Source organism: Peromyscus leucopus, chromosome 8b (assembly GCF_004664715.2).
Source record: "Peromyscus leucopus breed LL Stock chromosome 8b, UCI_PerLeu_2.1, whole genome shotgun sequence".
Lineage (NCBI taxonomy): Eukaryota > Metazoa > Chordata > Mammalia > Rodentia > Cricetidae > Peromyscus > Peromyscus leucopus.
This window is the reverse complement of record NC_051086.1, coordinates 7486889-7510856: the sequence shown is the minus strand read 5'-3', so window position 1 is coordinate 7510856 and position 23968 is coordinate 7486889. Positions and strand designations below refer to the sequence as shown.

The following is a 23968-nucleotide window of genomic DNA, read 5'->3' as shown; positions in this document are numbered from 1 at the left end:
GAGCTGCTTCTAGCAGTGGTGGTGTGGCTGCCAGTCCTTGCTAGCTGTATAGGCTACAGATGCCAGGTTTCAGTTTCACCATCCCAGGGTCCCGGCCCACTGGCTCAGTCTCCTTTTGAACATGGGAAAAGCAGGAGCTGGGTTGGAGCCAGTTGGCTCTTCCTCGATTGGAAACTCTCACCCTTCCAGCAGCTTCTCAGCAGAGTGGCTGCTGACATCCTGACAGACCTCAGGGGCTCTCTGTAATGGGGGGCGGGCCGGGGCCTTTAGCGTTCCTTGGGCAGAGAGGGCAGCTGGTGGGCAGGCCAAGGAGAGGTATGCTGTCAAGGCTGCTAGGCTCCTGGCCCAGGAGCTTCTAGGAGCCCCTTGTCAAGTCCTGGACCATGGGGAGGGAGTTGCCTCAAAAATAGCTGGGGATTTCAGACCTTTGGCTAGCCTGGCCCACGCTGCCTTCTCCCCAAATAGCCAGGGTCCTGGGTCCATCCCTCCATCTTCTCTCCCTATAGGGCCTGGAGGCTAAGCTGAAGGTTCAGGCGGCTGTTGAGAGTCCTCGGGGATCCTTTGCACACAGGTGCTGGCTAGAGTACTCACAAGACCTGGAGTCGTGTAGACGCCTGTCCACCCTGATACCTGTTCATCAGCTCCCAGAGTGTTAGGGAACTGTAGCCGACTTCCTGTTCTGCCTAGTCCATGAAAGTATGAGAGAAGCCAGGGGCTGGGATTCCAAGTACTGGGCTCTTCCACCCAAAGCACAGGTCAATAGGACAGGCAGGAGGTACTGGGATTGGAGAGACTGGAGTCAGACCTGACATATGTCCACACTCCTCTGCTCACACTGTCCTCATGCCCTTGCTCAGGAGGCCAGGGTTCAGGATTCTGGAGAATCCTGAACTCATGTGCTGAGATGGGCATTTCTCTGCAGGGATCATGCTCTTGGGAACAGCACCTGTGGATGTGGATGGAGATGACAGGGTTTGTAAGAGGCCTGCGGCAGGCTCCCTCGGAGTGAGGGGATTGCAAGGCCTCCGGAGCAGTGAATCCTGGCAAGCCGCTTTTTTCTGTCACTGTGTACAGCAGCTTCTCTGCGGAATGACTGCCTTGAGGTGACTCCAGAGCTGCTCAGCAGTTGAGAGTGCTTGCTGCTCTTGTGGAGGACTGGAGTTTGGTCCCCAGCACCCACTGCCGTTCACAACTGTCTGTAACTTCAGTTCCAGGGGGATCAGATGCCCCTTCTGGCATCTGTAGGCACCCACAACCACATATGCAGAGTCATAAATAGACATAGAATAATTCTTTTTGTAAAAAAAAGATAACTGGCCAGGTGGTGGTGGCGCACACCTTTAATCCCAGCACTAGGGAGGCAGAGGCAGGCGGATCTCTGTGAGTTTGAGGCCACCCTGGTCTACAGAGTGAGATCCAGGAGAGGTGAAAAGCTACACAGAGAAACCCTGTCTCGAAAAACCAAAAAACAAAACAAAACAAAACAAAAACAAAAAAAACCCAAACCAAACCAACCAACCAAACAAACAAAAAAACTTGACTCCTGGAGTAGGGGGCATCTTTACTGTGAATCTCCTGTAGGGCTTCTTACAGCTGGGAATAGGTTTCTAGGTCTCAACATAGCTCTAGCTGGATCTCTAAAGCATCCATGGCAGGAGGAGGGGTCTACAGACACTAGATGCCCAACTGCGCCCGGTTCTCAATTTTCCAGAAAGGACACCATCCGAGCTAGCCCAGTCTGGGCATCAAGACCCTGCTTATTCCTAGCAGGGGTCAAGAATGCTAGCTATGGAGACAGTCCCATCTCTGGCCTGGCATGTGTGGGCTACAGGAACCCAGAACATCTGCATTAGGACAACCTCCTTCTCCCTCAGCCTGCAGCTTCAGCTGAGGGCAAAGGAGCATTTTGTGTCCAGCTGACAGAGGAATGAGTTTCTGCACCAGAGGCGATGGTTGAGCTGAGGCAAAGGGAAGAGGAGAGTGGACATACAAATGGACTGACGGAATGCTGCTGTCACTCTGCAAAATGGCTTAAGGGGTGGCAGGTGCAGTCTGGCCCTTGTACCTGCTGGGAAAGAAGTAGGGGAAGGGGTAATTGCGGGCCTGGGGTTGCTGTGACACAGTGTATGAGTGTTAGTGTGCACATGTGTAAATACATTAGGGCAAGAGTATGAGCCTATGAAAGGGATTTGAAGTGCATGTGTGCGCACGTGTCTGTGTAAACAGGTGTGTGAGGGGTTGAATGCATGATTGTTTACTATGAAGGATCAGGAGTATGTGCAGACGGGAAGTGAGAGCTTCCGGAGCCTCAGTGATTTACCAGTGCCTGCCTTCCAAAGGGGCGTCCAACCCTTAGGTGCCTCCCACTCCCACTCCCTTGCTCTGGAGCTCGCCTCCCTCCCTTCCCAAGCAGTTAGGGGCAGCACAAGGGGAAAGCCAACCTAGGAGTCAGGGAAAGGCGAGCCCAGGACTGACGTTGATCATTGCAGTCACCGGCGAGCCCGACTCCCAGCCACAGGTGTCTCTGCCGGACGGCTGGCAGCGCGCAGCCGGCGGTCTTCCCGGAGGAGGCGCCCGGGGCGGGCGGCGCGCATTCCTCAGCCCTGAGTCAGGCGGCCGCCCCTCGGCCGGGCCCGCCCCCGGCGCGCACGCCCCTCGGCCCGTGGCATTCCCAGGCGGACGGCCCCGCCAGCGCGCGGGCGGCGCAGGCAGGGACTAGGCGCGGGCGCCCTCCCGGCCGGCGGCGGCGGCAGCCGGGGCAGACCCCTCCGAGGACCCCGCGGCGGTGAGTGGCGGCCGGGGTCTTGGCGTGGGGCTCGGGCCGGGCCGGTGCGGGGCTTGCGTTCTGGCGCAAGTGTCCGCCGATCGCTGCCAGGCGGTGCGCGGAGTTTTTCCCGAGCGGAGGCGGCGCGGCCCGGATTCCAGCCCGGCGCCCCACAGAAATAGCCCATGGTCGGATCGGCGCAGCCTGGCGGGCGGGGCAAGCCGGGCACCGGCCCCACCGGGTTCCCCGGGGCCGGAGGTCCTCGGGCCGCAGCGGCCCGGAGCGGCGCCTCGGCTGCCAGCCCCTCCCCCATGCCCTCCTTGCCCCCTGCCCCCCAAGGGTGGCATCTGAAACTCTGCGCGGAGCGCGCGACTTCGGGCCGCCGGGTCCGCGTCCTCCCGGCTCACAGGAGTAACAGCAGCAGCTGCGGGCTGGGGAGCTCGGCTGGGCCTGCTCGGCCCGTTTCAGCCCGGTTCGTATCAGCAAACCCGGCAACTGCCTCCAAAGACAGCTCCCGCCCTGTGCAGTGACCCGGAGGGCGAGCCCGAGGCCACAGTCGGGTTCCTGAAGTAGGCCTGGGCGCGGTGGGGTGACCGCGGACCCTAGGTGCCCAGGGATAGGCGAGAGGGCCTGTCTGTCCTGCTGGGAGCATGCTTGTAGAGCTGGGTGGAGAATGGTCCGGGGACTGCCCCTAGACTTTTCTTTCCGCTCAGTTTGTCCCGATCAGAGTTCCTGCTCCGTGTGCCTCTTGGGGTAGTGTGTCTGTCTGCGTGGGCGGGGCCTGGATCTGGAGGCCCCCAGCTCTGTCCTGGGAAAGCCCCCCCTCCCCACTTCCTGTTGAAGCAGGGAGAAGATTCTAGGATGAAACTGGCTTTTCAGGTTTAGACCAGCTAGAAGCCGGGGCAGTCCCAGCTAGGTGCTCCCCACCTCCACGGGGCGAGCCTCAGCCCCTTGCCCCCGCCCTTAAGCCTGGAGGATGCTGGGGAACTCAGCAGCTGGCTGGTTCTTAAGAGGTTCCAGAGGTTGAGTTCTCTGCTACCAGGGTCATTCTGGGCGAGCTGGGTCCTTTAGAGATCTGCTAAGAGGGCAAGTGTGTCGGGTAGGCCAGACTGAAGCTACGGGTTCGGGCACCCTCCACAGACCTCCAGGCAGCCTCCATGACTGGCCAGCTCCTCTGCAGGAGCCCTTCTGGGAAGTCTGCTTGGGGGAGCCAGCCTTGGTTCCCTTGGGGAGCTGGTCCAGTGGCGCTGGTTTAGGTCTCCATTTAAAGGGCCGTCAGAGCCCTTCCCTCCTATTACCCTGGCCCCATCCCTCTAAGCTCCTCACTGTACCCCTTTCCGGAATGTGAGTATCTCCCTCACCTCACTGTCCTAGGATACTCTGCCTCAGGATCGGATTCTTGGCCTTCTGACCATTTTTTTTTTTTTTTGAGTTTGTTGTGTTTAGGGGTGACTCCCTCCTCCCTCACCTGAGAACGGGGTCACCCAGAGAGTCACAGCAGCCTTCCTCAGCCCCAAGATGCTCTGCAGCCGCTGGATCCCTCCCAGTTCCCTGGCAGACCTGGCCGAGGTGCTGAACTCCCTTGAGGTCCTGTGACCTCAGGCAGTGAATGGCCTCTCTGAGTTCATCTGTAAAATGGACGTGCCTCCTTCCTGCCAACAGGGTTAGTTAGGATCAGGTCTGAGGCAGGTGTCCTTGGCTTTTGATGACTGAAGCTGTTGTTGCAGACTCAGTTTACCCTCCCAAAGCCTCTCCTGTCTTGTCCTGCTTCCTGTGGTTCCTGGGAGGGGTTTCTGAGTTAGAGAACGGCGGGAGTCAGTCAGAGCAATTCTGGGGAGCCCTGTGCCTCCCCGCTCCACTCAGTGACTCAGCTGGACTGCAGATTGGGACCAGAAGTGTCCGACTTAGTGGGCACTAATCCAGGGTCTAATTTACAGCTAACTTCTTACTCCAAGCCCCTTTATGACTGGGTGGCTTGGACAGGTTCCCTCTGAGCCCCAACTGGATCAGTGATTTTGGCTGGCCATCAGAGACCCCTGGGCTGTGTGTGTGCTTTTGAGCTATGGCTGGTGGCTGTCCCCGGGGGATGGCCCCTTTCCTCCCATGTGCTCCACTATCCCTTGTTCCCATGGGTCCCAGGGCTTCCTGCACCCTTAGGGCCTAGGAGTTTCCCACAGATTGTCTGCAGCAGAGAATCCCTCATTCTGCTGCACTCTGTGTGTGCGCTTCTCAGAGATGCTGGCAGGTGAAGGGGAGGGGCAAAATCTAGTGTGTCCTGGAGATGAGGGAGGACACTGCAGAGGCCTGTCCTGCCCCGAGCTGAAACAGGTTTCTCCTACGTGAGAATGGAGGAGCCAGAGCGGAGGTCGCAGCGTTCCTTACGGTTCACAACGGGCCCTGCCAACACTCAGTGTGAGGCCATTTCCAGATGGGACAAAGAGAGGCCGGGGGAGTCCCGGTAGCATGTGGTGATGGGCTGGCACAGAGGCTATAGAAAGCTGTGAGTCCCTCCTCCAGGGGCCGTTTGAGGCCGGATATTAGATCAGAGAGAAGACCGGCTTCAAGTGGGGGTGCCAGAGTGTGAGGCAGCTGTAGCCCACACCGAGGAGGATGCGCTTTCACACCAGCCTTGGGCAGATGTCTTGGGTGTCTGTGCCTTATGGCTGTACCTTCCTATACTCTACCTTTGCAGGACGTATCCCCCGGTCCTTCTCACACACCTACAGCTTTGCTCTCTTGTTTTTTTGTTTGTTTGAGACAGGGTTTCATGGGGTAGCCTAGACTGGCTTCAAACTCAGAATCTTCCTTCCTGAGCAGAGTGCTGGGATTACAGGTGTGTAACACCTTCTTACCCGGCGGTACCTCAGCTTTGGCCTGCCTTCTTCCCACTCAGGCAGCTGTTGATTCAGCTGCCGCTTATTGAGCACCTACTGTGTGCCAAGCACTTTCACCACCCCCTTTCAGATGAGAAAATGGAGGCTTGCCAGGTGTGGTGGTGCACATCTGTAATCTCGGCACTTAGGAGGCGGAGGCAGGAGGAGCATCAGTTCAAGGCAGTCCTCTAACTACGTAGTGAGTCTGAGGCCAGCATGGGCTGCATGAGACCCTGTCTCAAAGAGTCGAGGGAAAAGTCCAGGCGTGCTCACGCTTGTAAGTGCTGGAGACAATGGTGTGGGTATGGAGTTTTGGCTCATGCCACGCTACCTGCCTTCTGGCTTCCTGGCTCTAACTGTACTGATGAACAGGGCTAGCCCGAAGGGTCCCCAGTTGTCCCACAGCAGGATCGACCCCCTATCTCTTCGACAACCTCCCTCCCACTCTTCACACCGTGTCCAGGGACAGTCAGAGTGGATTCTGTTGTGTGCCACTTCGGTAGCTCCCTGGTCCACCCTGGCCCTCACCCTCAACTGGAATCTCGCTCAAGCTGCTTGGAGCCCTGACAAGGCTCTGCAGACCGACCTGACTCCATCCCACCTCCAGCCACTGCCCTTGCCTTCCGACACTTCCCACTTACTCTAGTTCCTTTTTGGGCGGCTCCTTATGTTTCTGGGGTGACTCATGGTGTGTGACCCCAGGCAGTCAGCCTCTCTCTCCATGGGCCATGGTTTCCCACTGCACTGAGGCCAGCAGAGGAGACAGGGCTGTCAGGGAACAAGAGCCCACTGTGTGCCTGGGGAGATGTAGACACTGAACCACTGTGGGCCGGCAGCATGCTGCTCCTTGGCCTAGACTCTTTGTCTGGCCTGGTATGCCCCTCCCCCAGGCCTTGTGAATCCCACTAGCTTGAGGCCCTGTTAGGAAGAGAGCATCGGGTGGGGCATGTTGGGAACACAGTAGTAGGGCAGGGTGGGCGTCCTCTCCCCAAACTGCAGGCCTAGGGTTGTGTGTGTGTGTGTGTGGTTCTCTTGGGTTTCCCTTCGCTGCAGCATGGGAGGTTTGTAGAAGGGGACCCCGGGAGGGCCAGATGTTCGGGCAGAAGCTAGTTAGTTGCTGGGCCAGGCTCCCTGTGCTGGGTCACAGGCCTCTCAGCTTGTGCTTTGCCCATTTACACTCACCCAGGCTGCCCAGCTTTGTCTCCAGGTCCTGCTGAAGGGTCAGCTCTTACCCACAACCCACTCAGGAGAACGGGTGCTGGCCACCCTGTGGACAGCACCAGTGGACAGACAGCCCTGGAGGCCAGCAGAAAGCGTGTTGCAGGATGGACTGCGACAGGAGAAAGGGAGGTGAAGACAGTCTTTGATCAGGGAGGTGGAGCCGTGGAGATTAGTAGCTGTTGGAAATGGCAGCGTGGATTCCTGAGAAGGGCACCGGTTCAATGCCATGTAGAAGTGCTGGGCACAGGTACCCAGCTTGTTGGGAAGGCCAGTCCCCAGCACTCCAAATTCTCTGTGGTCCTGGGACCACTCCTAGTCATGTTCCTTTCTGGAGCTCCTGAGTGGCAGCTCAGGATGGACCAGAGGCAAGACATATGAGGCATCCTCCATCCTGTCTGGTACCTGTCCCTTTCCCAGTGGGCCTCACAGGGCCCAGCCCAGCCCGGGCTGTTCACTGCCTTCGAGGCCTCCTTTTCCTTGATTGTTTATAGTGAGAATGGAGCGTCTATCTCCTCCAGACATGGAGAGGGAGAGCCCTGAATTGAAGCATCAGCAGGTGGGTTACACAGGTCTGTTCAGGTCCTAGATTAGGTCTAGGATTTTGTGTCTTCTGCCCTCTGAGTCCTCCCTCAGGGAGCCCTGCCCTGCCTGTGTCCTCAGCCTGCTTTTATCTTCAATTTCCAGACACCTGAGGCCCATCACTTGGAGCAGGGTCAGGTGTCTATCTGCTCAGACTGTCCTTGTAAAGCGGGAACTAAGAGTCCCACAGAGGTCAAGACTTGCCCGACAGACAGTCTTGAGCTGGGCCTTTCTGCACTGACTGGAACTTAGATAGCCTCAAAAGCACAGATATCTGCCGGTTTCTGCCTCCCAAGTGCTAAGATTAAGGATGTGTAACAGTATGCCTGGTTCAAATATATATATAGAATTTTGAGACAGGGTCTCAGTATGTAGCCCTGGCTGTCATGGAATTCACTGTGTAGACCAGGCTAGCCTTGAACTCACAGAGGCCTGCCTCTGCCGTCCAAGGGCTGGGATTAAAGGCATGCACCACCATGCCCAGCTACACACACACACACACACACACACACACACACACACACACACACAATCAGAGACTGAAGGACAATTTTGTGGACTCATTTCCCCCCCTTTTTTTGTGGTTTCTGGGGGTTGAATCGGGCTCGCACACCAAGCATGTTTACCTTCTGAGGTGTCTGGAAGGCCCTGCTTGTGTGATAGTTTAGGGCCTTACTATTTATTCAGTTTTCCCCAACCTGTCCCTGCCTAGAAACTTCATGGCCTTTTTTGGCAATTGGCGCCACCTCGTGGTCATTCATCGTGGTTTCTGCTCCAAGGAATTTTTGTTTTGTTTTTAGACGTGGTCTCACTGTGTACCCCTGGCTGGCCTCAAACTCATAGACATCTGCCTTTGTCTCCTTAGTACTGGGATTACCCTGCACCAAGGGATTTCTCTTTCTAAAGTCCTTTGGACACAGGAGTCTGGTGCCCTGGCTGTTGCTCTGAAGCCCCAGGAAGTCATCTTTCTTTAAATGTGGGGAGTCTCTGTGGACTTGATTGATCACAAACCCCACAAGTGTGGGAGCGGAGATCATGGTGGTTAAGATGGCCTGGGACAGATGGGCTGGTGCCCTGTGCTCCTAGGCTTTGCCTGCTGCTCCTGTGCGCACAGCCCCACATGCCATCTGTGTGGTTTTCAGCCTCTTCCAGCTGCCAGGGAATTGTTACTACCCCCTGCCAAGCACCTGTAATTTGCTTTCTGCCCAACACACGGAGCACTCCTTTATTTAATAAGGCGGTTGCTACCCAGGCTTTAAGTTCAAGAGGGTGGGGGCCTCTACCAGTGTGTGTGTGTGCCCAGCATCTTGTCTTGCTCATAGTGGCACATGTAGTGTTACCCCATGGATTTCTCTCTCTCTCTCTCTCTCTCTCTTGATTTTTCAAGACAAGGCTGTGTTACAGCCTTGGCTGTCCTAGAACTCTCTTTGTAGACCAGGCTGGCCTCGAACTCACAGAGATCTGCCTGCCTCTGCCTCCTTGAGTGCTGGGATTAAAGGCGTGCGCCACCACCGCCTGGCTGTCCCATGGATTTCTATTGTTGAGGGGCCTGTCTGGGGTGAGATCAGGCACAGAGCATGCCAGCATATGGCAGGAGCTGTGAGCACCTCTGCTGGGTTGGCGCTGCTTCTTCTAGGTTTGGGTCCATGGTGTCCCTGGAGACTTGCCAGGGTTGTCACTCAACATAACCCTCCATCCCCAGGCCTGTCTCACCGCATCCGGAACCATGAGTGAGGCCCGAAGGGACAGTACCAGTAGTCTGCAACGCAAGAAGCCCCCATGGCTCAAGTTAGACATCCCAGCTGTGGCGCCCCCAGCAGAAGAGCCCAGCTTCCTGCAGGTAGGTTCTGGCCACTAGGGGTTGTGGGAATTCCCTGGCCAGGCTCCTCACCGTAACTCTGTTGTCTAGCCCCTGCGGCGGCAGGCTTTCTTGCGGAGTGTGAGTATGCCAGCTGAGACAGCCCGTGTCCCGTCACCCCACCACGAGCCTCGGAGGATGGTGCTCCAGCGTCAGACATCCATCACACAGACCATCCGCAGGTACCTACTGCCACATCCTGTCTGCTCATAGGCTGGGGCTAGGGCAGGGGCCTGGAGGCAGGCATACGGAATCCCCTTTAGGTCCCGGGGATGGCGATGGGGCAAAGGTCCTTTCCCTTGCAGCTTCCTCCTCCGTCTTAATCCCAGCAACACTGCATCCTCCTCCTGTTCTGGGGACCTATGGCTGGCACTCCACCTGCCACTCTGTTCCCCGGGCATGCACTCTCCTTTCTCCCCACCCTAATACCCTGGCCCCTCACAGACAGGTACGCTTTGGGCGTGTCCACACTCTGCCTCTTCTGGGGCCCCGGGCTGCTTGCAAGGCCCTCCCACAGCGCCAGTCTCTCTCTTGGTCCTTGCTCAGGTACCTCATGCAGGTCTTGAGTGTGTTGGTGTTTTCTGGCACGTGCATGTTATGTAGCCTCTTGGAGCTGTTGGAGTGCTTGACTTGACATTCCCTGGCTGTTCATCTCAGGGTCTGGCTGTGTTTCGATTTGCATGTCCAAAGACCATGGCCACCCTACAGCTCCCGTTGCTGAGTTCCGTAGTGTCCTGGGGTGGTGGTGGCTACCTGAGGCCAAGTCTCTCTCTGGACTCAGGGTGGGTGAGGGCCTATGGGAACTTTCTGCTGACCAGGCATGCAGAATGCTGTAGTGGGGCTTGGGGTGACTGGAGGCCGGGGTTGGCCTTTGAGGCTCCCTGACTGGGGTAGGGGGACAGGAGACATGGCTTCCCCTTGCTGAGTCCTTCCCACGCCAGGGGGACAGCGGACTGGTTTGGAGTGAGCAAGGACAGTGACAGCACCCAGAAGTGGCAGCGCAAGAGCATCCGTCACTGCAGCCAGCGGTATGGGAAGCTGAAGCCACAGGTCATTCGGGAACTGGACCTGCCCAGCCAGGACAATGTGTCAATGACCAGCACTGAGACGCCACCCCCACTCTACGTGGGGCCATGCCAGCTGGGCATGCAGAAGGTGGGCCGCCGCCTCCTGCTCCTCTGGGTGCTGGGGAGGGGCGGGGGGGGGGGGAGAGTATTCCTCTGAGCCTGTGGATGGGAAAGCAGCCACAGCGTCTTAGAAAGGCTCCTGAGATAGTCCCAGAGAGGGAGCCCAGGAGGAAAGGTCGTAAGGCTGTACCAGTTCAGATTCAGGATAGCCAACGTCAAGGGGAGAGGAACCCCTCTAGGTGCCGTGGATGAGAGGGAGGCTTAGCGGGTGGGGAGCATTTACGCTCTTCGTGGAAGGCTTGCCTGGGTCTGTACACTGATCCAGCATCTTCTCCTCCAGATCATAGACCCTCTGGCCCGCGGCCGGGCCTTCCGCATGGCCGATGACACCGCAGATGGCCTGAGCGCCCCCCACACTCCTGTCACACCGGGGGCCGCCTCGCTCTGCTCCTTCTCCAGCTCCCGCTCAGGTTTTAATCGGCTCCCTCGGCGGCGCAAACGGGAATCAGTGGCCAAGATGAGCTTCCGGGCTGCTGCCGCACTGGTGAAGGCAAGTGTGGGGGGCGGCAGGGCTGGAGGTGTGGGAGCGGGGGGCCCCCTTCCACTGCCAGGTCCTGAGGTCACCTCCTTGTCCTCAGGGTCGCTCTATCAGGGACGGCACGTTACGAAGGGGACAGCGCCGAAGTTTTACCCCTGCCAGCTTCCTGGAGGAAGACATGGTGGACTTCCCTGAGGAGCTGGATACGTCTTTCTTCGCCCGGGTAAGAAGAGCTTGGGGTGTTGCCCCATCTCCCCGCTCTCTGGACCCACCCTGACCTCATATATTTGCTCAGGAAGGTGTCCTCCATGAGGAGCTGTCCACATACCCAGATGAGGTGTTTGAGTCGCCCTCAGAGGCAGCACTCAAGGACTGGGACAGAGCCCCAGAGCAGGCCGACCTCACGGGTGGGGCCCTGGACCGCAGTGAGCTCGAGCGAAGCCACTTGATGCTGTGAGTACAGGCAGCGGGGGAGGGCTTCAGAGGGAGAGGCTGGGCCCTTGGGTGCGATGCTGCAGTCGTCATAGCTTGGACTGACCAGGGAACTGGGAATCTGGCCTGACCACTGTGGGTATGAAGACCCAGGGGCAGGCACAACCCTAGACTTCGATGCCCAGCTACAGAAATTGCAGAGCCCAGGGGCTAGAGTGAGATGAGAGGAAGACCATGGCCTAGTCAACACTGTTGAGATATACAGCCTCAGTCTTGAGGCTCCCCATTCCCTCTCTGCCAAGCTGCCAGGAGCTCACTGGTAAGGAGGAGAAGGAAGAGAGATGACTTCCTGGGGGTCTCCGCCACCCCTGGGAGGGCAGCAGAGACCCGGAGCAGTGCTCTGGTTCTGCCGGAGGGAAGGCAGTTGTAGGGTCTAGGCAGGAAGTGAACGAACGTGCTGTTCCCCTCCAGGCCCCTGGAGCGAGGCTGGCGGAAGCAGAAGGAAGGTAGCACGTTAGCCCCGCAGCCCAAGGTGCGGCTTCGCCAGGAGGTGGTCAGTGCGGCTGGGCCCAGGCGGGGTCAGCGCATCGCTGTGCCAGTACGCAAGCTCTTCGCCCGGGAAAAGCGGCCCTACGGTTTGGGGATGGTGGGGAGGCTCACCAACCGCACCTACCGGAAACGTATAGATAGTTACGTCAAGCGGCAGATCGAGGACATGGACGACCACAGGTAGGCTGTGTTGGGATAGAGGCTGGGCTGGGCTGAGGAAGCCAAGGCAGGGATGTTCCTGACACCTCTGTCTCACAGGCCCTTCTTCACCTACTGGCTTACCTTCGTGCACTCACTGGTCACCATTCTGGCTGTGTGCATCTATGGTATTGCGCCTGTGGGCTTCTCGCAGCATGAGACAGTGGACTCGGTGAGCCCAGCAGGTCTCCCTGCCCCCAGATAACTGGAGTCCAGGCTCTGGACCCTGTGGCCCGGCTCTGGGAGGATGGAGGCCTCCAGATTTGATCTGATCTCACTCCCTACCTCCCAGGTACTTCGGAAGCGGGGTGTCTATGAGAATGTCAAATACGTTCAGCAGGAGAACTTCTGGATCGGTCCCAGCTCGGTGAGCACAGGGCTGGAGGAGGAGCTTTGAGGTGTCCCATCAGTCCTGGGCCCGAGGCCACAGCTGCTGTCTCCCTCTTCACAGGAGGCCCTCATTCACCTGGGTGCCAAGTTTTCACCCTGCATGCGCCAGGACCCACAGGTGCACAGCTTCATCCTTGCTGCCCGGGAGCGCGAAAAGCACTCAGCTTGCTGTGTACGCAATGACCGGTCTGGCTGTGTGCAGACTTCGAAGGAGGAGTGCTCGGTGGGTCCCCTACGCTCCCGCTCCGTCTGCGCTGCTCACTCTGACCTCCAGATTGAGGCATCACAGCGTTCTTGACTGTGGCTTTTGTCAGTGGGTGGTACTTCCCCAGGCCCCCTCATTCTCGAGTTTCACTCTCAGTTCCTATGGAAGATGCTCCTTTGACTTTAATCTGGTCTCGGTTTGGGCCTGCTCTTTCAGCACCTGTTTGGCGTCATAACTTGGATATTGCCTTATTGGATGGTGCAGGCCCAAAAGCGCAGTAGTTAGGAAGCTGAAGGAGGAGGAGGATGGCTAAGTTCCAGGCCAGCCTGGGCTACACTCCATGGTCTCAAAAGGAAAGAACAATGCAAAAGACTCCTCCAAACCGCGGCACCACAGCTGATGCCGTTCCCCTACTTCAGGGTAGAGCCTGTCTCTGGGCCTCTACAGTGCCGTTGGGCACCGTGGAATACGCCCCCATGTGTTTCTGGGGCTCTAACCTAACAGCTGTGTGGAGGCAGGAGGCACTCATGAGGCCTTGCCTTTGATTCCCGACTGAGCCAGCACATTGCTCTGAACTGGGCAGAGCGTGGGATCTGACTAGGGCTGACCCTGTGTTCCCACAGTCCACGCTGGCGGTGTGGGTGAAGTGGCCCATTCATCCCAGTGCTCCAGACCTCGCAGGCAACAAGAGGCAGTTTGGGTCTGTCTGTCACCAGGACCCCAGGTGAGCACCACTGATTACCCTCTAAAAGACCTTTGGTATGTCTGAGGGGTGGAGAGGAGTCCTTGTTTTGGGCAGAAGGGTGACATTGCCATGGGACAAAGGCTCTAACCATGTGGGCTCATGCAGGGTGTGTGACGAGCCTTCTTCCGAGGATCCCCACGAGTGGCCAGAAGATATCACCAAGTGGCCGGTGAGCTGGGGTCTCGCACTTGTGGAAGGGGGAGGAGGCCACGCCCTACCTTAACGGTGCTGCAGACCCTCACTGCCGGATCACCCGCATCTTCGCACTGCCCTAGCTCTCGTCCAGCCTGCCTGTCCGACAAGGCTTGCCTCCGTGAGCAAGGAGTCAGGGCAAGAGAATGGCGTGAAGACTTGAGAGGCTGAAAAGCGGGATTCTAGTTTGCAGGCGGCTCAGGCTTTGGGTGTTACCTGCTTGAATCTAGGGAGGCCTGGTTTCCGAGTCTTGTCTTTGTCTCGGTCTCCAATAAGGAAGGGGATTAGGCCAGAGTTTGGCGTGTGTGGTAATGACCCTGACCCACTTGTTTTTCTTCCTCACTTAGATCTGCACCAAAAACAGTGCCGGGAACCACACTAACCACCCTCACGTGGACTGCGTCATCACGGGCCGGCCCTGCTGCATTGGCACCAAAGGCAGGTGGGTGCTCCTGCGCAGCTGGCTTGGGGCAGCACTTCTCTCCCTCACTAAAGCCCGAAATAACCGATTCCAGCGTCAGGGAGTAAGACTGGGCCAGTGAAGGTGGGTGGGGCTGAACTCTGCCGGGGTAGATTGGACAGGTACCCGTAGACCTCAGCGGCCTCCGTCTACAAGGCTGGGCACCCTCCAAACCCTGGCATGACCCTCTAGGTGTGAGATCACCTCCCGGGAGTACTGTGACTTCATGAGGGGCTACTTCCATGAGGAGGCCACACTCTGCTCTCAGGTAGGCCTCGAGGGCCAGCCCCTCTTTGCCCCCGGCCACTGTGGAGGCTGACGGGCCGCTTTGCGCAGGTACACTGCATGGATGACGTCTGTGGCCTCCTGCCTTTCCTCAACCCCGAGGTGCCCGACCAGTTCTACCGCCTGTGGCTGTCCCTCTTCCTGCACGCCGGGCAAGTGGGGCTGGGGGCTGGGGGCTGGGGGGGGAGTGGCCTCATTCCCCACGAGCGGCGGGCTAGAGGTGAGAGCATCACCTTCCTGCTGAGTGCCCCTTGCTACCCACAGGATCCTGCACTGTTTGGTGTCCGTCTGCTTCCAGATGACCGTCCTGCGGGACCTGGAAAAGCTGGCAGGCTGGCACCGCATAGCCATCATTTACCTGCTGAGTGGGGTCACGGGCAACCTAGCCAGTGCCATCTTCCTGCCGTACCGAGCAGAGGTAAGGTGGCTTCCCAGGGCGTGACCCCATCTGTGTGGAGATTGAGTATGCTCTGAGAGGTGGGAGGGGGATGGGGAGACGCCACCGCCCCGCTAGCTCACAGCTCCCGGGCCCCCAACATCAGGTGGGTCCAGCCGGCTCGCAGTTTGGCATCTTGGCCTGCCTCTTTGTGGAGCTGTTCCAGAGCTGGCAGATCCTGGCCCGACCCTGGCGCGCCTTCTTCAAGCTCCTGGCTGTGGTGCTCTTCCTCTTTGCCTTCGGGCTGCTGCCCTGGATCGACAACTTCGCCCACATCTCAGGCTTCATCAGTGGCCTCTTCCTGTCCTTTGCCTTCTTGCCTTACATCAGCTTTGGCAAGTTTGACCTGTACCGCAAGCGGTGCCAGATCATCGTCTTCCAGGCAGTCTTCCTGGGCCTGCTGGCCGGCCTGGTGGTACTCTTCTATTTCTACCCAGTCCGCTGTGAGTGGTGCGAGTTTCTCACCTGCATCCCTTTCACCGACAAGTTCTGTGAGAAGTACGAGCTAGATGCTCAGCTCCACTGAAGCAGCTGTGGGCACCCAGCCTCCCAGGGCTGGACAGATGGTGCTCCCTGAACACTGACCTCTTGTGCCTTGCTCGTCCCTGTTGAACCCCTATACTGCTGGACATTTATTACATGAGTTCCCACGATAACCTTCTTCTAACTGGTCCCCCGCCCTCCGACGACCACTTCATGTGGCCAATAAATGGACTGGGAGCGTTTTAGCTGCCACTAACTTAACCAGAGCCGTCGCCTTTCCTGATTTCTGGCTGGGGCTGTGGGGAGAGAGGCCACGAAGACCTTGGACATACAATTCCCCATGTCAGTGGTTCTCAACCTGTGGGTCGTGATCCCTCTGTCGAACCTCCATCTCCAAAAATATTTATATTACAACTCATAACAGTAGCAAAATTACAGTTGTTTTTTTTTTTTTTTTGTTTGTTTTTTGAGACATGGTTTCTTGTGTAGCGCCTTTCCTGGAACTCACTTGGTAGCCCAGGCTGGCCTTGAACTCACAGAGATTTGCCTGCCTCTGCCTCCCTAGTGCTGGGATTAAAGGCGTGCGCCACCACCGCCCGGCGCAAAGTTACAGTTTTGAAGTAGCAATGAAAATAATTTTATGGCTAGCGGTCACCACAACACGAGGAACTGTATTAAAGGGTCGCAGCATTAAGGTTGAGAACCACTGCCCTAAGTAACTGGCTGTCGCCTCTCTGTGAAGTTTTGTAGTGGGGCTAGTGGCCAGTACTGCGATGGGGACCTGGGGGACCTGGTGCTGCTGTATCTCCGCGGTGGGGAGTACCTCTCCACCCCTGTAACTCGTTCCTCACCATGCTGTCTCTTTCCACTGAGCCCGGGAGAAACATGGTTATAGGGAACCTGTAGATGGAGGCCGGAGGCCCCCCACTCCCCTCTGTCACCTGCTAGGTCCTCCCTGGGCCCTGGGACGCAGGCTTCTGTTTCCCCACAGCAGAAACAAAGCGATTGGCTCAGCTTGTAGTATTCCATGCTGGGAGGCCATGGCAAGAGAGGTGAGCAGTGCGGTCCCAGGGCTTAGGTGTGGCCTGAGACTTCAGCGCTCCCCAACACCAGTGTCTGCCCTCACCTCCCTCTGGCATGGGACAGAGCCACCTCACCCCCATGGAGTGGCTTTCTGGTTTCCCCAGATACAAAGCAAACAGGTTTATTCCATAGGCCAGCCCCACCAGCATGTAGGCTGCAGGCTGAGTTCACAGGAAAAGCGAGGGACAGAGGGACCTTCCACGTTCCGAGGACTCCAGGGCTCACGCTGACAGCTCCATCCGGGCAACCCAGGGATGCAGCCACCTCGCTGGGAAAGGTTAGATCACTCCGTCTGGGGGTCACTTTTGCCTAAGCTTCTTGATAAAGGAAACCTCGTCTCGATTCCGGATACCATAACTGAAAAAGAGAAAGGCACAGAGTCTGACATACAGCAGGATCACCCGGGTTCAAGAGGGGTCAGGAGCAGTCAGGTGAGGCTGCCCATCGCCTTCCTCCTCCTCCACACCCCGTTTCCTTCTGCTGGGAGCACAGCAGGCTTGTTTCTTCGCCCTGCGTTAAGTGGGAGGCCCCAAGGAAATGCCCCCGGGACAGTCGGTCCAGCCAGGGACCTTCCTGTCACGGCGCACAGGGCACGGGTGGACCACAGACCTACAGCTGAGGAGGTGGGCTAGACTTACTCTCTGAGCTTCTTCCTGTCCTCTGTGAGCTTCTCCCCAGCTGAGGTCAGATGGTATGTCCGCCACACGTACGACCTGCAAAGAAGGGACTTAAGTGCTGCACACACAAGCTGTCCCCGGGAGGGTGAACCGGGCAGCTGAGATGGTAGAGGCTTGCGGCACACAGCCTGTGGCCCCCAGGACAGATATATCCCCTTTCGGGAAGTTTCCCCTACATGCTGTATACGGTAGGCCCGAGGCAGCTGCAGGAGGTACCGAACACAGCTTGCTAATGAAATAGGTGATACACCGAGTCAGATAACAAGACACTTGATCCAGTAGGAGGGAACAGCACCTTGGTGAGGAAGGAGGGGGTCACTGACAGGCATGCCATCCATAACCAGGGAGACGTTAAGGTGTCAGAAGTCATTTCCAAATGAGGGTATCCAGCAGTGTGGGTAGGGTGACATCGTCGGTGAAGATATGTTTAGAAAGGACAACCAGGGCAGGACCCTCAGGCACAGAATTACCCACCCCGCAGGCTCTCATGACATGGGGCTGTCGCAGCGTCACTCCTGGGTAGTAGAGCATTGGTGGTATACACAAGAGGAGCTGAAAGTTGCCTCCTCACAGTGCCCTACACAACCCCAGGAATGGTACAGAGAAGGCACCTCTGCCCCACTCACCAGCTGATGTGCTGAATGCCTCCTTCCCGCTCCTGCTTGAGCTGCATGTATCTCTGGATGGCCTTCTTCAGGTCCAGGACCGTGGCATTCTGTACGACGACCACAGCTGTAACCACGGACACATATGGGAGAAGAGCCAATGTGAGGATCCATACACGAAGCCCCAGGCAATGGGAGAGAAAGCCAGGGCTCTGCTCTGTTGGGCAGGGTGGCTGTGTGGCCGTCCCAACACACCCAGGCATGGTCCGAGCTTCACAGACCAGCTCTGCTAGCACCTTGCTGCTGTGAAGGCTCAGGCTTAGAGAGAAGGGCGGTTGTGGTCTGAATGAGAGTGGCCCCCATAGGCTCATGTATCTGAGTGTTTGGTCCTCAGTGGAGCGGTTTGGGGATGTTTGGTGTAGCCTTGTTGGAGGAGGTGTGTTACAGGGGGTGAGCTTTGAGGTTTCGAAAAAGCCCATACCATTGCACTTAGCTCTGTCTCATGCCTGTGGATCAGAATGTAAGCTCTCAGTTACTGCTCCAGGACCATGGCTGCCTGCCTGCCTGCTGCCACGCTCTCTGCCGTGATGGTCATGGACTCTAGCCCTCTGGAACATGGATTCTAGCCCCCACAAACATTTTCTTTTATACGTTGCCTTGATCGCGCTGTCTCTTTACAGCAAGGGAAAAGTAACTAAGACAGTGGTACTTACGCATTACCTCTCCATCCATCTTGCACACTCGGACTGTCATTGCTTGGCCATATTCCAGTGCGATCTGAGAGTTGACCTCTTCTAGAGTGACCTAGGAAAGACCAAAGGGAGGTGGAGATGCTGATCCAACACCCACACAATAGCAAGAACCAAGCTGACAATGCCCCCAAGTGGTGCCTTGTATTATGAAGGGCAAAGATACAGGGTTCTCGCCTACTATGCGTTAGGATTTTCTATTAAAAAAGTCCCCCGCCGGGCGTTGGTGGCACACGCCTTTAATCCCAGCACTCGGGAGGCAGAGCCAGGCGGATCTCTGTGAGTTCGAGGCCAGCCTGGGCTACCAAGTGAGCTCCAGGAAAGGCGCAAAGCTACACAGAGAAACCCTGTCTCGAAAAACCAAAGTCCCCCAAGGGAGCAAAGGAACAGGATGGAGACGGAGCTGCACAAGGGAAGAGCATCGGGCCTAACAATTCTGAGAGCCCTCTATCAGGGGCTCAAGCCTGGTACCTCAGGCCTAGGTTGAGGGGGGCAGGGATGCAAAATTTACCAGTTACCAAAAACCAGTGATGACAAAATAAATATTTTTTGTTTGTTTATTTTGAGGCAGGAACTCACTATTTTGAGGCGGGTCTGGAGCTCTAAGGGAGTCAGGCAGGCCTTGAATTTACACAGATCCGCCTGTCTCTGCCTCCTAAACGCTGGGATTAAAGGCGTGCACCACCACTGCCTGGCCACAAGAGATGTTTTAATAAGACACTGAGGAAGTACAAGTTGAGAAAGTGGTGTAACTCCGTGGTAGAGCACTTGTTTAGCGTTCGAAAGCCTCCAAGTGTGATCCCCAGTTCTGTGTGCACACAGACGTTAAATTAAACACCCTTGACAGCCAAGGTTAAAAAATACATTAAAGAATTACTATGCCCACGCATACTGATGCTTGATGCAAATGGAAAAGACCGGTCACACTGCTCGTGAGTTAAAATCTTACTATTTGTTTAATCCTAACTTCTGACGCCTGTGAGGGAATGTTTTGGGGTCCCCTCACCCCAAACTTCCCGCTTATGCGCAGAAGCGTCTTTCGCTGGTGGGACCACCGATGCCCATCCCCACCCCAGAGCCCTGTCGCACACCTGGATCGGAAGGTCGCAGAGCAGCGGGTCTTGCACCACCATGGCGAGACCTTCTTGGAACACGTCCACGGCTTCAGAATGCGGCAGTGCCTCCTCATCATCCTCATCGTCCTCAGGCACTTCCGGCCGATCCGCAGGCTCCGGGTCCTCCAGGGCTGCCAGGTACCGGTAGAGCCTCTCGCTTTTCGGTTGCTTCTCCTGCCCGCCCTGCCTTGCAGCGCGTGCGCAGTGATTGCGCCACGCCCCCCGGCGAGGCAGCTCGGTCATTGGTGCACTGTGTGGCTTCAGTGACCAATGAGACGTGCGAGACCGCTGGGGAGGCTGGGAGATTGCGTATTGGCCGGGTAGGGGCGGGTCACCGTGCGGGTGCGGGTGGCGCGGGAGCTGTATGCAGTGCGTCGGGTCTTCAGTTGTCGAACTCTGTCGGGTCCTGTGTGGTTTGAGCTGCAGTCAGGCTGCCCTTCTACCTGGGCTGCTCGTCAGGGAGGGTCAGCACTGCCACCGTTTCACCCAAGACACCTGTCCCCCAAGCACAGCGTCACTCACAAAGTGACACTAGGAGATGGGCGCCTCCTGCTGCTCGGGGCCAGCCGTTGCTACCCGTGCGCCTTTGCTCCAGCCAGGTCTCAGTTACTCAGGGATTTCTCCTTGGGCTCCATTCCAAAAAGTGTCCAGAAAGGTCCACTTAAAACCTAGTGAGAGGGGCTGGCGAGATGGCTCAGCGGTTAAGAGCACTGGCTGCTCTTCTAGAGGACCTGGATTCAATTCCCAGCACCCACGTGGCAGCTCTCACAACTGTCTGTAACTCTAGAGATCTGACACTGTCGCACAGATATACATGCAAACAAAACACCAATAGAATAAACAGATAATAATAATTAAAAAAAAAAAAAGGCCGGGCTGTGGTGGCACACGCCTTTAATCCCAGCACTCGGGAGGCAGAACCAGGTAGATCTCTATGAGTTCAAGGACAGCCTGGTCTACAAAGCGAGATCCAGGACAGGCACCAAAGCTACACAGAGAAACCCTGTCTCGAAAAATCAAGCCTCCCGCCCCCTAAAAAAAACCCCAAATACCTAGTGAGATGGAGCCGGGCTTTAGTCCAAGCCCTTGGGAGGCAGAGGCAGGCAGAACTCTATCTCTGAGTTCCAGTCCAGTCTGGTCTACAGAGCTAGTTCGAGGACAGCCAGGGCTACAACAGGTAAGTAAACCCTGTCTCAAAAAAACAAAACAAACAAATCCAGGCGGGATCCATAGTCTTTCATGCCATGCAGGGTGGCAGTGCCAGGCTTCCATCTGCTCACTACCTTCTCTGGTCTCCAGTCTTCATGTTCTTTCTACTGCCTTTTTACACCAGTCCCTGTAACAGCTATAGCACCCATTTTTATCTCGTGTGCATGGGTGCTTTGTCTGAATTGATTTCTTCTGTGCACCGTGTGTGCAATGCCCACAGAGGTCAGGGTGTCAGATCCTCTAGGACTGGAGTTAGAGACAGTTATGAACCATCATGTGGGTTCTGGGAATTGAACCTGAGTCTCCTGGGAGAGGAGCCAAGACTCCTAACTGCTGAGCTCTCTCTCTCTCTCTCTCTCTCTCTCTCTCTCTCTCTCTCTCTCTCTCTTTTAAATAATGGTTACCCTATTTTAAACTCCAGTTCTTACCTGGCAGTGGTGGCACACACCTTTAATCCCAGTACTCAGAAGGCAGAGGCAGGAGGATCTCTGTGAGTTTGAGGCCAGCCCTCTCCACAGAACAAGTTCTAGGACAACCAGGGCTACGGAGAGAAAACCTGTCTTGAAAAACCAAAACCAAACCAAAACAAAAAAGAAACTCTAGCCCTTGTCCCAAGCCTGTTGCATGCCTCTAATCCAGCATTAGGAGAAACTGAGTCAGGGGAATCTGTTCAAGGCTCACCAGGGTTGTATAGCAGAGATGAAGAAAGTAAAACAAACGGATTACACAGTGAGACCTTGTCTCAAAGCAGACCAAACCAACCAACCAGCCAGCCAGCCAGCCAAACAAACAAACAAACAAACAAACAAACAAAAAACCCCTTCCATGGTATAGATTAATTTGGCCTAAAGAAGCACAATTTCTGGCCAGGTGGTGGCGCACACCTTTAATCCCAGCACTCAGGAGTTAGAGACATGTGAATCTCTGTGAGTTCAAGGCCAGTCTGGTGTACAGAGAGAGTTCCAGGACAGCCCGGGCTGTTATACAGAGAAACTCGGTCTCGAAAAAACAAACAAACAAACAAACAAACAAAGAAGCACAACTTCTTTCTCGTCTTTGACATTTTTGTTTACGATGTCTCCTCTCAAGCACATACTGTTTCGGGCCATTTTGGCTTTATTAGTTGAGTCAAGTTTCTGTCTTTATCATCAGAAAGGGAAAACCAGATCTTGAGACGAATGGCCTTTTTTCTTTCCCATGTTTTCCTTTTTATGCCACCGTAATTTTCGTGTCCTTCTATCCTGCCTCACATCTGTGTCTGGATCTCCGTAAGTTCACATCAGTACAGAATTGTGAAGCAGCATCATATCAGTTACTAAGTCTTGTAAATATTTATTATTATATATGCCTTTTGGGACACTAAAAGACTAAGCATTAAAGGGACCCTGAACTACTTTGAGGGAAGGATAGTGTGCTTGTGGTTGTACTGGGATAGTTACATTAGGCAGAATTGTGAACTTGTCTTCACTTGGAAATTAAGCATGATGTAAGGATAAGTGTTTGGGTGTCAAGTTGACAAGGGTGGACTTGTAATGATTAGTATTGATTGTTAACAGGACAGAGACTCACCTGTGAGGCAAGTCTCTGGTTTATCTGTGAGGTATTTAGATTAGGTCAACATTTGGGCATGCCTGTGGTGAATTTTCATGAGTCTGATGCCTTAACTGCTCGGCCCTTCTGGTTTCTGGGATTTTCTTGGTTACATTAATTGAAATGGGAAGACTCACCTGGAATGTGAGCCACACCTTCTGGTGGCAGCTGAGACATTAATATAAAGTGGTCCGAGGGGGAAGGTTTTGCTTTTTGCCTGCTGCTTGCTTCTGTGTTTTGTTCATGAGTTCATCTATTCTGTTGATGTCACGGTTCCCGCTGTCTTCCAGTGACACCGGAACTCAGCCTTTTCAGCTTCCAATGCCGATTGAAGACAAGTGACTCTCCAAGAATTCTCTTGGCCTTAGAACTGCTGGTGATGGCTGGTGGTGGCGCACGCCTTTAATCCCAGCACTGGGGAGGCAGAGGCAGGTGGATCTCTGTGAGTTCGAGGCCAGCCTGTCTACAGAGCGAGACCCAGGACAGGCTCCAAAACTACACAGAGGACTGCTGAGGCATCCAGCCTTGAGGACTGAGCCTCTCCTGGGTTCTCAGTCTCTCCAGTGTGCGGGCAGCTGTTGTTTGATACCCAAACTGCATTGGGTAAACCAATCTACTACAACTCCCTTTAATATGTCTCAATTCTATTGGTTCTGTTCCTCTAGAGCCCCTGGCTGATACAGATGAATATGCCACCTTTTAACATAAAAATATAAAAATTCCATTATGTATTAGGCAATGAATAGTAGAAAAGGGAATGAAGAGATGATATTGATCCATTTGGTCAACAGATTGAAAGCCCAAATGACTTTACTCATTCTTCTAAATACTGAGGTTTCAAGGAGGACCAAACTAATGATAATAAGAGTAATTCATAAAAACAGTAACAAATGTAGTCCTCACAGAAGGCTTAGAGCAGAACTCCAGAAGGTCCATTTCAGTTAGTGCTTCATGTAACGATCTAGTCCCTTTTCCCCAGCCCCTTCCTTCTTATTTTTGGGACAGGATCTCACATAGCCTAGGCAGGTCTTAAACTCACTCTGTAGAGGATGATGTTGCCCTTCTGAGCCTCCTGACTAGCTCCCAAGTGCTGGGGTTCCGGGCATGAATCACCATGCCTGGCTCACTGTCTTCAGGGTGGAGTTGTTTCTGGCTCTGTTTCTTTTCTTTTTCTTTTTCTTTTTTTATATCTAATAATCTTTTTTTTTTTTTGGAAGGTTCTACATTTTATTACTGGACAAACTACTCCCCCAACTTAAAACACGACCCAGTCTTCAGGTTAAAATGTTGAACTCCACATGGTTGGATTGCTTGATGACCCACAATTCAGTATAAACTGTCTTGCCATTGCGTGAATCCTTACAGACCCAGCTTTGTTCTCCTCCAGTGTCTTCTCTTGGAGTTGTACCTTATTTTGTTACCAGTTTTCATCTGAATCCACTGAGGAATAGGACGATTTTGCTTTTGTTTCTTGGCCAGGAATCGCTTGATTCTGAAAGTCTTGTGAGAAGACATGGTGAGAGCCAAGGCAGGAGCCCACCGCACGATGGAGGAGAAAAGGAGAAGAGGAGGTTCTGACCGGAAGAACACGATTAGAAGACCTAT

At 55.3% G+C, this 23968-nt stretch overlaps 3 protein-coding genes across 4 annotated transcripts; 1 reads left to right on the top strand and 2 right to left on the bottom strand.

Annotated features, from left to right (window-relative positions):
- The first annotated feature begins 2669 nt into the window (after nt 1–2669).
- Nucleotides 2670–15601, top strand: Rhbdf1 (rhomboid 5 homolog 1). Of its 2 annotated transcripts, XM_028893328.2 has the most exons (19): nt 2681–2785; nt 9140–9277; nt 9347–9477; nt 9740–9841; nt 10237–10450; nt 10763–10972; nt 11061–11183; nt 11256–11413; nt 11864–12121; nt 12200–12311; nt 12432–12506; nt 12591–12752; nt 13358–13458; nt 13585–13648; nt 14019–14113; nt 14324–14399; nt 14468–14568; nt 14681–14834; nt 14959–15601. In XM_028893328.2, exons 2-19 carry the CDS (start codon nt 9164–9166, stop codon nt 15376–15378), a joined length of 2670 nt encoding a protein of 889 aa, XP_028749161.1. In that variant the 5' UTR covers nt 2681–2785; nt 9140–9163; the 3' UTR covers nt 15379–15601. The 2 variants fall into 2 exon arrangements, with proteins under 2 accessions (XP_028749162.1, XP_028749161.1); XM_028893329.2 differs by lacking the exon at nt 9740–9841 and having other exon boundaries at nt 2670–2785.
- Nucleotides 15602–16502: 901 nt separating this feature from the next.
- Snrnp25 (small nuclear ribonucleoprotein U11/U12 subunit 25) lies at nt 16503–19775 on the bottom strand. The gene is made up of 5 exons (XM_028893365.2): nt 19541–19775; nt 18414–18504; nt 17722–17827; nt 17057–17131; nt 16503–16775 (listed from the first exon to the last, which is right to left on the bottom strand). The coding sequence occupies exons 1-5, from the start codon at nt 19580–19582 to the stop codon at nt 16718–16720; spliced, it is 372 nt and encodes a 123-aa protein (XP_028749198.1). The 5' UTR covers nt 19583–19775; the 3' UTR covers nt 16503–16717.
- Nucleotides 19776–23562: 3787 nt separating this feature from the next.
- On the bottom strand, nt 23563–23938 carry LOC114709491 (60S ribosomal protein L39-like). Its single transcript, XM_037200798.1, has one exon. It carries the CDS (start codon nt 23876–23878, stop codon nt 23723–23725), a length of 156 nt encoding a protein of 51 aa, XP_037056693.1. The 5' UTR covers nt 23879–23938; the 3' UTR covers nt 23563–23722.
- Between the last annotated feature and the right edge of the window lie 30 nt (nt 23939–23968).